We start from the raw sequence: 17,306 nt of genomic DNA, 5'->3' as shown, positions 1-17,306 counted from the left end.
TTGCCCCCTGCAGAAGTTAAAGCGTAGCGGTCCCAAATATGTCGCCCTTTGGTTTGAGTACTTGTGGAAATGCCAGCTCCAATCTTTGTTATCAGATTAGATTCAGGAAAGTTGCCCAAACTTCTAAAAAAATATGACTCGACTGTTTTATGTGGTGTTACTGTTAGTACTGATTTTATATATGTATAGTAATAGGTATGATAAGTCCACACGTTTTACATATCAATCTTATGGCCTAAAAGGTGCACTGTATGTAGCTTTTCTATCACGTTTCCATGGTGATGTTATTGCTTTACTTGGAATCTTCCTCAGTATGGCATTATCAGGTTGTCAATGCTCTACCTCATCTGTTGTCAGGAGCTAAGCAGGGATGGGTCTGGTCAGTACCTAACAGGAGACTGCTGGGAAATAGCAGGTGCCACAGTGGAGCAAGTCAAACCCCACCATTTTAGTTCAGTCAATACTTCAAAAAGGTCAACCAAAATGTGAATGGGTATTTTCATCTGGTTGCTTGTGTCACATTAGCTTTACTTAATCATTCAGAAATGTGTGACCTTCACATACTTGGGGAATGGCAATGTATTAGACAAGGGGCCTAAAAGAAGAATGAAAGATTATATGAAAGATTATAGAGAACCAAAACACCAAATTATGTCATAAATAAATGGGATTTGTCCAGTGTTTTTGTAATTAAGAATAAATCCAGAAGTGTGATCGGTGAAAGTTATTGTATTTGGGCATGTTGATGTGGTATCTGGACACACAGATCTCTCTCTGTTTGCAGATGTGTGCGGTACAGACAGTGAGTGAGTGACTCATTTAGACTTACCCTGAGGACACGAGCTCTGCTCATAATTCATGTGGAGACTCTAATAAGGACTAATGCGCAAACCAATGTAATATTCACGTGTTATCAAAGTGTTTCCACGGTGATATGAGTCTCATCTGAATCAAACCACACTTTGGCTCATTACATTAGGGAACATTTTGTTATTTTTACTAAACTTGTTACTGAGATGGAAGCAGAGTTATTGAAGATATCAATACTCATATTATACAAACTGGTATCAAAATTAGATACTAGTTTTGATACTAAAAACAATAACAGTACAAAACTGGACCCTTATTGAATACCTTCAGAACTACCTAACATTCTAGCTAAAGTAATATCTTTGTTTAGACAAGCAGGTGGCGGACCTTAAATAGAGAAGTTACACCTATAATCCCAGTTATTTGTCCCAAAATTGTTTAGCTCTATTTTCTATTTAGAACTGATTTGAAAATAACTGATTGTATTCATTCATCCCCTGAACCCATTGTAAGCAGAAGTGATTTGTTTACGTCTGTGCTGCTGTAAAGGACTTTTATTGTGGAGGATCTGCAATGGTGACTGACAGGGACCAAACTCAAGTGAATAATTGACTCTGAAACATCAGGAATTATTCAGTCCTGTCCTCTGTGCTTGTGTGCTACTTGAATGAACTGTCCCTGCGGCGTGTGACCATGGCAACAAGACTAGACTGGGTCAAAGTATCTCCAGAACGCTAATGGGCTGTTTACAGTGTGCAGTGGTCAGGGTCTGTCAGAGGGGCTTTAGTTCTGGATGAGTTCTGGTAGTGCAGCACCTAGGGACCAATCTTTAGATCAGAACTAATTTTGGTCAGCAGTCAGGACTAATTCACCTGGAGGGTTTGACCTTTGGTGCATGTTTTGGGTTGATAGGGGAAACTGGAGTGCCTGGAGGAAATCCACCCAGGCCCAGGGAGAACATGCAGAGAGGCGACCTGGGAAGCAAACCACAACGTTCTTGCTGTGAAGTGAGAGTGATATAGCTGCTCTGCCAGGGCAACTCTTCCAGTTCCTGTTGGTTAATCCTGGTTTAGAAATGGTTTAGTCCTTGTTAAGTTCAGTGTTTGGGCCATCTATAGTGGTCAGTTCCTTAAGTCTGGCTTGGACATTGGACCTCTTGTGGGTTGTTCAAAGCTTGCACTGGTTTAGTCCTGGTTCAGTCCAAGTCTTGTATGGTACCAGCAGTCTATATCATCAGTATGTATCAGAGACTGTTCAGACCCATTCTCATTTGGTTTTGGCTATCGTGAAAATGACCCTCTCACCTTAAATTGTTCATGTGGAAAGAGAAGAGATTGAACTTTGTGCCAGTTTTTGTTTCATGTGAATAGGCCCTGTAATTTCATTGATATTAACCATAAACCAGGTCAACATAGGACAGTTAAACAGTGAATTCTCCCATAGAAGTCTGACCTGTCCTTCAACTCTGTTTTAAACTATTCATGGGTTTCAGCTTCCTGTTACATGCATTGTTAATCACTATGGCAACAGTGCTATTTTTTCATCATTCTGAAACCTATGGTAAGGATTCAAGGATGTCATAATGTCCTGAAAGATGGCGTAAAGGTCACAATACACATAGTTTTCTAAATGTCTTTTCCTACTCTTCACACTGACATTTTTAGTTAATAAAAGTTTATGTCACTGTATTTAAAGATTCTATATTACTTAAAAAGCATTCTTCTGAGCTTCAAGCCTCGTTACCTCATCAAAAACATACATTTTGTTTCATTCACACATTTTTGAGCGTTTTATTTATTATTTGTCTGTCATGTAGTGGTAGTTTTCAAGCAACCATTGGTTCAGTGGAGATAGAGTAGAGGCAAATCCAGGGCTGAAATTATCCAAATCATTCAAATTAAGGCAGACTTTCCAGACACTCAAACCTGCTTCTATATTGTGGTGAGAGTCAAGTCCAGTGCAATATAAACATCCAAAACAAAACATGTTTTTAGTTTAGGTTTCAAATTAAATGTCACAATTATGCACTATCCTAAAAATTTTGGTGTATAATTTTGCGCTCTGTGTTTTGTCTTGAAAATAGCATAATATTTTAACCTTTAATTTGTCTCTCCTTGTCTCCTCTTCTTCCAGGACTACCGGGTCAACATTTTCTTGAGGCAGCAGTGGAATGACCCCCGTCTGGCCTACAGCGAGTACCCTGACGACTCCTTGGATCTGGACCCCTCCATGTTGGACTCCATCTGGAAACCTGACCTGTTTTTCGCCAACGAGAAGGGGGCGCACTTCCACGAGGTCACCACCGACAACAAGCTGTTGCGCATCTTCAAGAACGGAAACGTGCTCTACTCCATCAGGTGAGGAGGAATATTACACTATTTTTTTTAATTTATGTTATAATGTTGTTTCCTTATCAAAAACATTCTCAAATTTGCCTTTTCATTCATTCACACTTTTAAGACACAAACCCTGCATATTTAGGCTGACTTCTTCTCTCAAACAGAAAACACTTTTTTGTCATGTGGTAATACAGGAAGTGCTCCATTGTGTTTTTAAACTATATTAGAATCATGTGGATAATTTCAGCCTGGAATTACTGCACTCTACTTAAAGGGCCCATCTCATGCAAAATCAACTTTTCAGAGCTTTCTACCTTCTAAGAGTGATGTGTGGGCCTTGTATATGTCACCGAAGTGGTTTTTAGAATGATTCTGCGTTTTTTTTTTTAAACAAATTGCAGCATATTTTTACCACCCTCCCACACGTGACAACGTTCTAAAGCCTGCTACAATGATGACGCGGCCAGCTACACCTATAACGCGTTTAACGTAGCAGAAAGTGCTTTGCACCCGCCCCCTCCCCCGCTGCACCGCCTCCGCCCCGCCTCCACCCACTCACACATCGTCCTGTGTCTGCACCTTACATGTTTGCTGTTCTGCGTTATTTATCTTTATTTTTCGCTTCAAACAAGCTTTTTGTAACTATGTCCTCATGGAGAAAGTGTGTATTTGGTTGTGATGGCAAGTCAAAATTATTTGGCATACCGACAGAAGAAGCAAGGCGTAAGTTGTCTTCAGTGCTTTTGCACGATAACAAAATTGCGATTACACCTTACACCTCAGTCATTATGACCACTGATGTATAGTGGTAGCCTGTACAGATGGGCAGAGGAAGGGTGGCTCACTCAGAGCCTACGTCATGTTTGGAGGGCGGAGCCTGTGCTTTCTCAGGACGGGCGGGGGGATGAGCAATAGCCGGTCTTTCATAGCTCCTGGTCTGTGATTGCCTCTAAGAAATCAGTAAGATTTCATAACTATTGTGTAATGGATGTTCCAAAACTCAAATTGTGCTTGTATATGTGCATAAGATACAATGTGAAAAGAGTTATTTTTCATGAGATGGGCCCTTTTAACAAATGGTAAAAGGTAGGACTTAACCTTAAAGCTATATGGAATCACAAGGTGGAACAGAGCATTTTGAGCCTTATCAAACTGCTTCATTTTACAATACTCTAAAAGTACCTTAAATTGATTCCTTAAAATGTTTTACCCTTTGATTAGTTGAGATTGCCATGGAAAGTTCACAACACTTTTTGATGCACCAAGAAGCAAAGAATTTATAACAAGGCTAAAACAATAGCAGGAGTTTCAAACTATGACAATTCCAAGGCTGAGAGAGGTGGGGAGTTTTAAAACATGAGGAGTGCTTTCTGTATTACCACTGAATGACATCACAAGTAAACATGTGTGAATGAAACTAAACACAACTCCAGGTCTATTTTTGATGAGGAAACTACATTATGATACAGGCTTTTTCCAGACACTCAAAACTGCTTTTACATTTTGGTGAGAGTCCAATCCAGTGCATCCAATGTAAAAACATGCTTTTAGTTTAGGTTTTAAATTAAATATCACAATTATGCACAATCTTAAGTACGATCTTGCACCCTTGTTTTGTCTTACAGGCTCACGCTCACATTATCCTGCCCCATGGATCTTAAAAACTTTCCTATGGATGTTCAGACCTGTATCATGCAACTGGAGAGCTGTGAGTACCAACATACAACATCATATACAATACTATTACTGCTACTACTGCTACTACTATGATAACATCTACACTGACCTAGTACATACTACATTGAATGGTATGTATTATATATATATGTGTGTGTTATTTCTGTCAAAAATTGCAGTACTAACAGGAATCCTAATAATAAACTGCAACTAAAAATACTATTACTACTGTAGTTGCTGCTGCTATTACTGCTATTTGTGCTACTTTTACCACTACTACTCCTACTACTACCGCTATCCTAAAACGTCAGGTTCTGCTACTACTACTTCTTCTACTGCTACAATTACTACTACTGAATCTATCCGCATGCTACAACTTCAGCATGCTAACCTTTTCAGCACATCCCAATCTTTATTTCATAGTCCCAACATGCACTTGAGCTATACATGGCTGGTTTCAACAAAGCACTGTATAATTAAAGACGGACTTTGGGACATGTCATTTATTTTGCAGAGGAAACCGAATCCACTTCTGACAATCCGCTGTATCACTTTTATATTGGAATAAATAAGTTAGCACCACTTAGCCTCTCCTCCTCCTGTCCTGGTTCATAATTCATTGTAATTGCAGCCTTATATGTTTCTATACTTTGTGATCACCCACAGGAAAAGTGCACGCGACACGCTTTAGCATGCTATTTAACAAGAGTTCAATGTTATGTCAACTCCAGTGTTATGTAACAATAAACCATGTCCTCACTAAAGCATTATAATTGAAGAAATGCTAAATTTAGATATAATACATGAATGCATTATGATGTAAAATTCCCATTCATTTTTCCTGTAGGTTTTACGACTAAATAAATAAATACCAAGTTGAAAGCTCACTCGGGGCTCATCAGTGTGGGAACTACAGTATAAGGACCACAAGACCCATACTTTTATTAAAAATATATTTTCTAACTTTATAAACCACTACGTTTACTACGTTTTTAATTTTTTTCAAGACTTTTTAAGTTTTTTGGACACCCACATTACGAACATTACCTTTAAGTCCTAAATACATCATTGAAACATTTCAATAAAGTCAATCCATCAAAAAAGATTTATGATGGTTTGATGATTTTTTTTGATGATTTCTTTATATGAAATCCTGTGAAAATATGTACAAGACTCTTGGACAAAATGTACTGTATGAATGTGTAACCCGATTGTCTTTCTGTTATTTTATTTATTTAATGAATGAATAAAAAAACAAATAATAATTAAAATGAATAAATTGAATATTTAAAAAAAAAACTTTATCTGTTAGCAGTGTTGGGAAGTAATTGAATACATGTACCAGGAATATGTAGTCAGAGTACTAACTTTGAGTAAATGTATCCTGTTACAGTTACTTTTTCTGTCTGTTAGGAACTTCATTTTGATATTCTTCTTAAAATAAGCTCAGGAAGTTTTCAAAAAGCCCTTGTAAAAATGAATGGGAAAAATTATACAAGACTAGTTGCCATTCTGTAATACTGCAACCTTCACCCAAGGAATTCTTTTATAAAGTACTATCAAAAAAAAAAAAAAAAGAGAGAGAGAAAGAAAACACAGGAAGAATAGCAATGGCTAATGAAAATTCGAATAAACAAACAAGAAACTCTTGATCTCTGAGTGGCATGTGCATTTTTTCCCTGTGTTACTGTGGCAGAGTGGTTATCCTGCTTCTCCTCACTAAAGAGGTTGTGGGTTAGATTGCTTATCTCTTTGAGTGGCGTGTACATTTCCATAACTCTATGTATGCTTATGATATGGAAAATTAGGATTAGTCAGTTTAGCATAATATTATCTTTATCATTGCGAGACAGGGCCAGCGTGTATATGTGGAATACTGCTCTTCTCATGCTAGTTCCTAATGTGAATCACTTAATATTGCATAAATGCCAATGTTTTCATAGCACTTTTTTTTTTTATCATGCACGAGTAAGTTTGGCTGTCACGGACGGCAGTGAAGCATATGGCATATTGTGTGTGTGTGAGTGTGTGTGAGTGCGTGTGTGTGGAAGCAGGAAGGGGGGGTCTGCACAGATGGATGATGGGTAGTTTTTCCATTAGTGACCGTTAGCGTGCAAAGATCAGACATGTTTGTCCACACCAGAGATTAGGTGATTCATATGCACAGGAAATATAAGGCACGCACATACATCTGGGTTATAGCTTATAATGCAGATATGACTATATGACTGCAATTTCTATAAATTAGGATTAGTTGTATTTATTTCAGCATTTTAACTTATGAATTGATAAATGCAGTGTTATACTTTGAAAATTATATCTTGAAATAATCTTGCAACCCCCAACTCCGGCCCCACTTTAAGAAACACTTCCTAAAATGGCAGAATCTAAGTAAAGGTCTTTGGGCTTTCTTCTGCTCAGACACAGGGAGTCACAGCGCCCCCTGTGGAGCCCTGGGGTTTATGCTCTCTTCTGGTATATTTGTGTCTGACCTTTAGTAAACAAAACACAATTATGCTAAACATAACATATATGACACATGAAGCCCCATTTCTCTGCCACTACAAGTCCAAATGTAAACTTTGTTTGAGTGTGCAGCCCTATTAATTACAGAGATATTAACTATAACTAGGTCAGTAAATCTACAATCTGACACTTAAACAGCTAATTCCACCACAGTGTTCTGACCTGTCCTTCAGTTCAGTGTTAAACTAACTCTGGATCTGATGAGTCCACCTGTTGAGCTACACTTTAGTTTGAGCTTTCTATTTTTCAGTTTTTTTTCACTGCTTAGTGTGCTTAAACTAGTCAGGCTGGTGCCATTTAGTGCCTCCGCTCAATTTCATTTCTCTCCAGCGACTATGTCAGGAATACACCACACGGTTTGCAAGAACCCTGGAAATTTGTAGACCGCGCACCGACCAATCAGCGAAGAGTTGTGAAGCCATTACGTCAAACTCAAGCACCTGTCTGGGTCCCTTTTGTGGTACAACACCACAGTAAACAAAGCGGTCGAGATGGATGTAGATGAAGACATACATTCTGCGTTGGCAACAATTCCCGAGATTGAGGATTTAAAGTCAGAACAAAGAGAATATTTGGTGAATTTTATCAAGGGGAAAGATGTTATTGCCCTTCTTCCTACGGGATTTGTTGCATTACATATGTCATGACCAATAGCACCAATTGGTTAAATAAAAAAGCACCTGCCTACTGTTGAATGAACAAATCTTAATGCTGCGAGGTCAGACGGTTTCCACAAAGTGAAACCAGCTAATGAATCAGGCTATGCTTAAACTGCCCTTGGGTACAAATAAAGTGATACTGATAAAGAGTATAGGGTGTTGTGATGTTATCAGAGTCAGTTGTGACGGGTTATTTGTTTTCTTGCAGTTGGGTACACGATGAACGACCTGATCTTTGAGTGGCAGGAGAACGGCCCTGTGCAGGTGGCAGAAGGACTCACTCTGCCCCAGTTCATCCTGAAAGACGAGTCTGACCTACGCTACTGCACCAAGCACTACAATACAGGTACTTCTACTGCACCAAGCACTACAATACAGGTACTTCTACTGCACCAAGCACTACAATACAAGTACTTCTACTGCACCAAGCACTAAAATACAGGTACTTCTACTGCACCAAGCACTAAAATACAGGTACTTCTACTGCACCAAGCACTACAATACAGGTACTTCTACTGCACCAAGTACTACAGTACAGGTACTTCTACTGCACCAAGCACTACAATACAGGTACTTCTACTGCACCAAGTACTACAGTACAGGTACTGATACTGCACCAAGTACTACAGTACATGTACTTCTACTGCATCAAGCACTACAATACAGGTATTTCTACTGCACCAAGTACTACAGTACAGGTACTGATACTGCACCAAGTACTACAATCCAGTTACTTCCACTGCAGAAAGTACTAAAGTACAAAATAGTTGAAACAGGTGTTAAATCTGTTGCTGTTTAGTTTCACAGCTGCACACAGACTTTTTATTCAAACGGCTAAAGGCAAAATAACAAAAATAACCAACAGTGAACAGGTCGGAGCCACTGCCACTTTTCATCAGTCACTGTTTGGCTGCTGGAAACCAAGAGAGAGAAACAGGTGTAGGAGAGGGAGGGTGAGAGGGAAGGAAAGAGAGAGGGAGACATCCAAAGAGGAGAGAGGGAGATAAAACAGCTTCAAAACAGAGAAGAGAGAGTACGGAGTGAGGGAGGAGCAGAAAGAGGGAGGCAAAGATAAAGAGGTTGAGGGGTCTGGTCCCCTGTGTCTCTCTGAAAATAACTAGAACAAAGTTAGAAGAACAAATGAATGACTTATCATCCAGCTAAGGTAGTCCTGAGATATGGAGATGAGTCCCTGGGTGCTGCTACTGCTCCTCAACCCAGACACACAGGAATGGGTCAAATGTAGAGGACCCAATAAATTGCACCTTTAGTTTCACCATAACCTACTTATCCACTGCTGCAAATAGTACTACCTGCCATATCTATTCAAAATTACTGAAATGTCCCATCAGTATATACCGTAGGGTTGTCAAAAGTACCGAAAATCAGATACTGAAACTAGTATCTAAACTGAATAGCTTTAGAATGATCTTCAGCTGTGTCAGAACATCACAACAACAAGTATAAGAGCACATAGTCTAGTATAGGGCCCGACTGATATGGATTTTGTTGCAGCCAATATGATAACGATAAAATGGGACTTGGAGCTGCCGATAGCCGATATAATCGCCAATATATTTAGTGATGTAAAAATTCACTGTAAATCTTGAATTGTTTAACAAACTTAGGGGTGGCTCTAGTGGATTTTAAACTGGGTTTATTCTGCCTCTTTACATCATATTTACAGACAGTAGGTCGGACTAATGGCATTTTTGCATCACATTCTAGCAGCTAGTAAAGAAAGTAAACTACCGCTATTAGCCTTTAGCTGTAAATGCGTGCGCGTCACAGTAATTAAGTGTTGCGCACATGGATCTATAGCTGCGGGTGTAAACAAGTGCACGTGAGAGATGTGACTCTGGGGGTGTGTTCAGGGACAGTACAACTAATGACTCCGCAGATAAATACTAATACGGACCCACATATTAGGACATTCATCTGTCTGTAAATTGGATTAAATGAACATAATGTAGAGAGTCTAAGCTTTATAACAAGGTATAACATGCCCACATGAAATATCGGCCCATATCAACAAGATTTAGGCCGATAGCTGATATGTTTCCAAGTACCCATATCGGATGATAATATCGGCCAACCGATATATCGGTTGGGCCCGTGGACCAAAATGGAACCTACCTGGACAACTGAGGGATTACAAGACCATTTGGTAACTCAACGAAATGAAAATAGAGAATACAGAACAAAAATGAAAACATGTCCAAACTTTTCACTGGTAGATTCTGAAATTCAGGAAATGTTCAGTCATTTATGATTGTTGTTCTTTTTTGGTATAGATACGTTCAAATGAGTATCTCTTTTCAATTTAGTTTTATTATCAATTAGTATCTGTGTATAGATTTTTTTTTTTTTACCCTAACATGTCTGTATCTCTTCTCAGGTAAATTCACATGTATTGAGGTACGATTCCACCTTGAGCGTCAGATGGGTTACTACCTGATCCAGATGTACATCCCATCTCTCCTCATCGTCATCCTGTCCTGGGTCTCCTTCTGGATTAACATGGATGCAGCTCCGGCTCGTGTGGCACTCGGCATCACCACGGTGCTCACTATGACGACGCAGAGCTCTGGGTCACGTACCTCCCTACCCAAGGTAAAAGGGAAACTGCTGTACCGTGTTTAAGACTGATTTGTGGGTTTTCTTTATCTCATTTGTGACAGTGGTTCAAAGGGTAGTGAAGATGTGTACTGAAGTAAAAGTAAAAGGTTTCATGGCTAATTTGTAGAAAATATACATGAAAAATACAACTCAAAGTACAAAACATGGATATACAGTTTAAAGTGCCTATGACAGGTAAGACTACTCATTTTATTAGGGAATTCCATAACTATTGCCTAGTAAAAATCCTCTAATGTTCACAGAAATTATTTTTTGACAAATAAAAATATAAAAACGCACCTTTATTTTGTTTATTAGTATTTAAAGTATCCGAAAAATAAATGTTGTGTATAAATTGTGTCAAATTTTTGGATACAATTCTCCCTGTATCATGTTTTGAACTGTCGACTTCCTTTATTTTTCAGTGTATTTTCCCATTTTCCCTTTGCATATTGCTTCTTGATTTATGTAAAAATATAATTTATATTCATAATGGTAACAATCCCACCAAATTAAATCTAAATTACCGTATTTTCCGGACTTTTCCGGTCGCTCCAGAGTATAAGTCGCACCAGCCAAAAAATGTGCAAGAAGAAGAAAAAAAACATATACATATAAGTCACACTGGACTGTAAGTCGCACTTTTTGGGGAAATGTATTTTGTAAAATCGGAGACCAGGAATCGATATTTCATCTTAAAAGGCAAGTTATAGTAACAACAACAGAATATGTTAACTGTTAATATGTTAACGTAACATATTAACAGTTATTCAGATAATTATAGCATAAGCAACAGAACATAAGTTTACCAAACTTATGATCTCACTCCAAATGACTAAATCCATTCAATTCTTCCTCGGTGTCACTTCTGCGTGACTTCCGGAGTTAAACCATAAATCCATGATGTAAACAGAGCGCTGCTTCCTCTTCTGTGTAGCTGTCTACAGACTCAGCATCAGTTCCAGTTAAAATTATTCCGGCCTTTCTGAATCCCGACAGGATGATTTCCATTGTCATTGAAGTCCAGGCTTTGTCGATTCATTCAATGACTTCCAGGAAAGTTACATGGCGCACCCGCCCGGTTGCCGTGAAGCTGTACTCTCCATCCACGCTTTCCGCCAGTCAATCACGAGTTTCTCGCTCACGTCAAACCTTCTTTCTGATGCTCGATTACCGTTTTTGGTTGAATATTTCACTATTTGCAGCGAGACAGTGGCTAGAGCGCCCTCTCGCAGCTGTCTGAAAAATTGAATTATAAGTCGCACTGGAGTATAAGTCACAGGCCCACCCAAACCATGAAAAAAGTGCGACTTATAGTCCGAAAAATACAGTAGAGAATGATAAAAATCAGTCATATGAATGAATATGATGAATTAAGATAACCGTAATCTCTGGGTTTAGAATGGAGCAGGATTAGGATGAATGGGATATGTGCAGTACTCTGTAATATATATGATTCAAATATATCTAATTACTATTACATGCTAGAATTATATACACAATTACAGGTACATGTTTACATCTACTGAAAAAGGGCTATTTTTTGGGTGTACCTGTCGGGCAGTTGGAGACGGTAGAACAGCTTCTAGATCCAGGTCTTGATCTTGCCTTGGTCTGAATTGTAACTGGAGGATTTGACCTGCTGTGCATATTTCAGAGCTAAACCTTAAGCATTTGGAGAATACCTGTTCTTGTCTGATCAGTGGGAATACCAGGAGCTGCCTGATTGATTGAGATTCAGACGAGTTTATTAATCCCACAAGGAGCGCTTCGTTTGAGAAGTAAAAAAGTATATAGTGACAAACAAATATTCGACACATGGAGCAATTCTGAACAAAGAGGTCTGATGTCTAAGAAACAAACAATAAATATTACATCTACTTAGAATTTTAAAGATGAGTGGTAGATTTGCAGTCTCTCTTTTGTCAGTTTGCCCATGAGCAGTAACTAACCATCACTGAGAGAACGAATATGATAGTGTAAAGCATGTTTGAGTCTCCAATAAATCTCTCATCCTTTTTCTCTCTCTCCTTTTCAATCTCTTTCTCTCTCCTTTTCAGTCTCTCTTTCTTGTTTTCACTCTCTCTCTTTCCTTTTCACTCTCTCCCTTTCTGTCTCTCCTTTTCACACTCTCTCGCTCTCCTTTTCACTCTCTCTCCCACTCCCCTTCACTTTTTCCACTTCTTCTGTATTTTTATCTCTCTTTTTCATCCCTCCCTCTGTCTCTTTCCTCTTTTTTCTTCATCACAAAATCATGTTGATTGTTGGGGTCACACGTGTGACTCTGCTATCTTGTATGCATGAGTGTCCATCCTGCATGTATCACGCTGTATTACGTAACATTATTATCACTATCCTCTGCTCGCACACCACGCACCTCCTGTTTCTACCTCTCCTCTCTCTCCTCCCTCCCTCTTCCTCCTCTCCTCCACATCTCCACTCTCGCTCTCTCTTCCTCCTCTCCTGTGCTCTCCTCTGCTCCGTGTCTGTTCAGGTTAGGCTTTCCTTCTGTTCATACACAGTTTTGCACTTGGGGGTGAGGCCTCTTGTGTCAGGTCAGTGGAGCAGAGGCTCGAGGGGTGAGGGGTGTTTTAGGGGGGCACCAGCTGGGACTTGCTCCACACTGACAATTAAGCGAGAGCTGTGTTCCTACATATGAGGTAAACATGTTCAAATTAAATACAGTTTTTATGTGATTATCTAATCAGAAAGCAGATTGAGCCTCACTTGAGGCTCTCATTTTGGTTGCCAAGTTCAATGTTGAAATCCAGTTTTAAACCTAAAATGCCTCTCTCCAATCTGACCTCCAGACAATCATGAATCATGTCATGTCCTGTTTGCTTCCCTTTTATTTTGAAATCATTCATCTTTTTTCTGTTGCAGATTTACTTTTGCCCTGCCTTTGATTATTGCTTCATCCTAAATTGTTGCATCTGTTTCATTAGCTCCCCTTTTGTGTGTTCCTCATTTGCCGGATTGTCTCTCTGTTATGTCCTTAATCTTCTTCCTGGTTCTAGGTCTATTTTGGAGCCATTCATTGTACAAACTTCACAGAATTAGTGCTAGTGCAGCCTCTGCAACTCAGTGAGGGAATTCTGGAGGTTCACATGAGGCATGGTCTGTCCATATACTGACAATTAGAAAAACTATGTGTCCTCTAGAGACTACCTGCAGTTTTGGGCACTGGCTTGTGTGGGGTCTTGAATCTAGGAGAAAGAAAGACGAAAGATTACTCAGACATGCATGAATCACCCTAAATGAGAAGAGGAAACAATTATAAACGTTCACACACTTCAAAGTCTCTTTTACATATTATATCTCCTTCAATGAAACTAGATGAGTCAATCTTGACTGAGACTAAATTGCTACAAAACAGTAAAGCTGTAATCTGTTTTGTCGTCAAAATGAATCAAAATAAACAGAGATTCCAACGTTGCTCTAAACAGCCCTGAAAACACAAAATGACAAACATTATCAAAACAAGCCCAGAGCATCACAGCTACTGTCTATTTTTAGGATTTACCAAATGTAGCGAAAAGACAAGAGACGAGAGGAGGAAAGAAGGGAGGGAGGGGAGAGGAGAGAGGAGAGAGGAGGCAAGGGGGAGGAGGAGGAGGAGAGGAGGAGAAAAAGAGGGAAAGTTGTGGGGCATTTCATATTGTGTTAGCTGAGATCAAGAATGACTTTGGGGGCTAAAGTTCAAAAGTGCTCCAATAACTTAGGTATAGTTGAAGTATTTACTGTTTACTGCTATAATCACAACTAATCTTATCAAGGACCAAACTGGACTAAACCAGGTCTGTACCAGGTCTATGTCCTGTTTGGATTTTTCATGTGGCTTCCAAATGCAGAAGACACATTTTGCTATCCCAGGTCTAAACCAGGTCTAACCCTTTGTCTCTCATTCCAGGTGTCATATGTGAAGGCCATAGACATCTGGATGGCTGTTTGCCTGTTGTTCGTCTTCTCTGCTCTGCTTGAATACGCGGCGGTGAACTTTGTATCAAGACAACACAAAGAACTACTGCGATTCAGACGTCATCACAAGCCCAAGACCAAGGTACGGACACGCTTTATAAACTCATGCAAAAAATCATAATCAGGTGTATCGCTGAAAAACAGGTAGATGAATCTCTATTAGAATGGTCAGAATTTGCAAATCACAAATGTTTCAAAATGTTATGTTTAATATGAACTTAGACCTGCTGCTAGAAGCCAGTTTTGGGGTAAGTTCAGGATTAGTTTAGGCAAACACAGAGTTGAATTTAGTGAGCTGGCTTCTCTAGGCATCCTCCTGAACAATACTGACATCTGGTGGTTACTTAATAAAATGACATCTATAGTACACAGATACGGTACAGGCCCCAACTATAGATGTGTGATTGTCAATATGTGATGAACAAAGATAAGTCTTGGTTTAATGGTTGAAGTGAGTTGTGCATGTGAACCTCTGCATGCCTCTATCTGTGTCTCACTATGTGGTCTGCGTGCCATCCTTCACTGTCTGAGGATGAGCCACTGCATGATGTAGGTCCCTTTCAGTCAACTTGAAAACTATATTATGCAACAGAAAAATGCCACATTGTAAAAATTATTTTGAAAGTTAACATTTTTCAGTTGTAGGATTTAGAGATGGGCGAAAAGTCAAAAAATGAATATCAAGATTTCATCAGATTTGATTCTGATTCATATTTATATTGCCTTGAAATCCACCTGTCACTCAGTCACCAAAATTACATATTCAACTTATAGATAAAAGAACTTGACTTGAAGTTGTATTCTGAAAACCAGTGTAATTTTCGACATAGCAAAAGTTGACTGAAAGTTTGACATCACATTTTTCTTTTTTGTGTGTATATTTAGTAGTATTCTTTGTTTATATTTGTGTTCTGTGTTTGTTTTTGCTTGTGGATGCATGCTGGTGCTAGTCCGTCCCGGGTGCTGTAGACCCAGAGGAGCTGGCTGAGTCCCTGAGGAGAGTCACCAACAATGGGCACAGGGCCTCAGAGCCTCTGTACGGGTCTATGGGCAATCTGTACTCCAACCACCAACTTGTACCACCAACGCAACCAACCGTACAGCTTCCACAAGTATCACAAGTACCACAAGTACCTCAAGTACCTCAAGTACCTCAGCTCCAGCAGCTCCAGCACAGGGTAAAGACCAGGACAATGAGCCATACTTGTATGGGCGAGTGTCATGCATGTTTGTTTGTCTGCATGGGAATATGTTGTTTCTATTTGCCTATTTTGCATTAACTTCACTCACTGTAGTGTGTTTTCCGCCTGTACTGTACTCCATGGTAGGTCAAGTTTGTAAAGTCAAGTGATTTCAAATAGATGACAGCAGATACACTTAAGGGCTGTTTATAGGGCCAAAAGTTTTCACAAATCCACAATGTTTTGACATCTTCTTTTACACAACAGTGAGCTATGTGTTCATGTAATCCAGGCTCTAGGGAAATTGTGCAAAAGGTCATTTCTCTGGGCAAACATGCTGTGGCTCTCTCACAGAGGGAAGAGACAGTGACTGGTTGTCAGATGTCAGATGTCAAAATATAATATTTTAAGCCTCATATATTTACAGTATATCTACTTGTAACATGTGTCTAAAATGATATCTACTTCTAGTAAAAAGGAAGTAGTCTCTTTGAAGAACTTTAGTCAAATATAGAACTGTCAAGAAAGACAAGGCTTTCTTACCCTGAACACAAATCTTCTCTTACTCTAATCTTTTATAACATATAAAAATCTTAAAATCTTTCTCTTCAGGAGGCAGAGATCCAGGAGAGCAGGTTGGCCATCACATCCACTCCGAGCTCCACCAAAGACCCCAAGACCTCCTTAAACCACGCCCTGAGCTCCTCCACAAACCCAGGGCCAGAGCCAGGGCCCAACGGGGCCACTGCACCCACTGCACCCACTACAGGGGGGCGCAGCACAGAAGAGATGAGGAAACTTTTCATCGACCGAGCCAAAAAGATAGACACAGTATCCAGAGCGGGTTTCCCTTTAGCCTTCCTTTTCTTTAATATCTTTTACTGGGTTCTCTATAAGATCCTGAGACATGAGGACTTTCACGCACAGTAGAAAGTACTTTTATAATGTAATGCAACGGACTTGTACAGTTTGAAGCATTTTTGTGGTTGTTTAAGACACCAGTTTCACTTTGTACATGTTAAAGCTATGGTATGACTGTGGTATTCACTTTTTTGTATTCTACTAATTATAAGGCTTTAAATGTATCAAAGGTGGAGTAAACTACAATCACACAAGTAGAAGCAGAGTTAAAGGTGCGCCATGTCACTTTTCTGCTTGCTTGACCTGAAATAATTCTATAGCACTGCATTAAACTTATCTATCTTCATGGAGACAATCATCGGGTCAAATTGCAGGTAAGATGTGTGGAGTGACAAAACTTCTCACGGTAAGATTGTAGTTTTTCTTAGGTATTTTTCAGGACTAAAAGCAGTTAAAATTGAATAAATATAGATAAGTTGAATGGCATACTGTGGAATATTTCAAGAAAATCAGTAACATCTCCATGGAGACAAGCAGGTGGAAGAGATGTTACATGGTAAACCTTTAATGTAATCTGACAAAACATAAAATAATGAACAAAAACTAGCATTTTTAAACAATATTTTAAAAAGTGAAATCTGAAAAGAGCAGTGCAA

General features: G+C 39.3%; 1 protein-coding gene across 1 annotated transcript in view; it reads left to right on the top strand.

The window, feature by feature from the left end:
- glra3 (glycine receptor, alpha 3) overlaps positions 1 to 16,719 on the top strand; it is a 48,496-nt gene extending 31,777 nt beyond the window's left edge. Inside the window, exons 4-10 of the mRNA XM_055158267.1 lie at positions 2,944 to 3,167; positions 4,775 to 4,857; positions 8,220 to 8,357; positions 10,410 to 10,624; positions 14,541 to 14,690; positions 15,559 to 15,684; positions 16,402 to 16,719. Coding sequence (XP_055014242.1) covers positions 2,944 to 3,167; positions 4,775 to 4,857; positions 8,220 to 8,357; positions 10,410 to 10,624; positions 14,541 to 14,690; positions 15,559 to 15,684; positions 16,402 to 16,719 — 1,254 coding nt within the window. The remainder of the gene's footprint in view (positions 1 to 2,943; positions 3,168 to 4,774; positions 4,858 to 8,219; positions 8,358 to 10,409; positions 10,625 to 14,540; positions 14,691 to 15,558; positions 15,685 to 16,401) is intronic.
- The last annotated feature ends 587 nt before the right edge of the window (positions 16,720 to 17,306 follow it).

The sequence above is a fragment of the Boleophthalmus pectinirostris genome, unplaced genomic scaffold (genome assembly GCF_026225935.1).
Source record: "Boleophthalmus pectinirostris isolate CB_2022bp ecotype Guang Dong unplaced genomic scaffold, ASM2622593v1 HiC_scaffold_22, whole genome shotgun sequence".
NCBI classification, from domain to species: Eukaryota; Metazoa; Chordata; class Actinopteri; order Gobiiformes; family Gobiidae; genus Boleophthalmus; species Boleophthalmus pectinirostris.
This window is presented reverse-complemented; position numbering and strand designations above follow the sequence as displayed.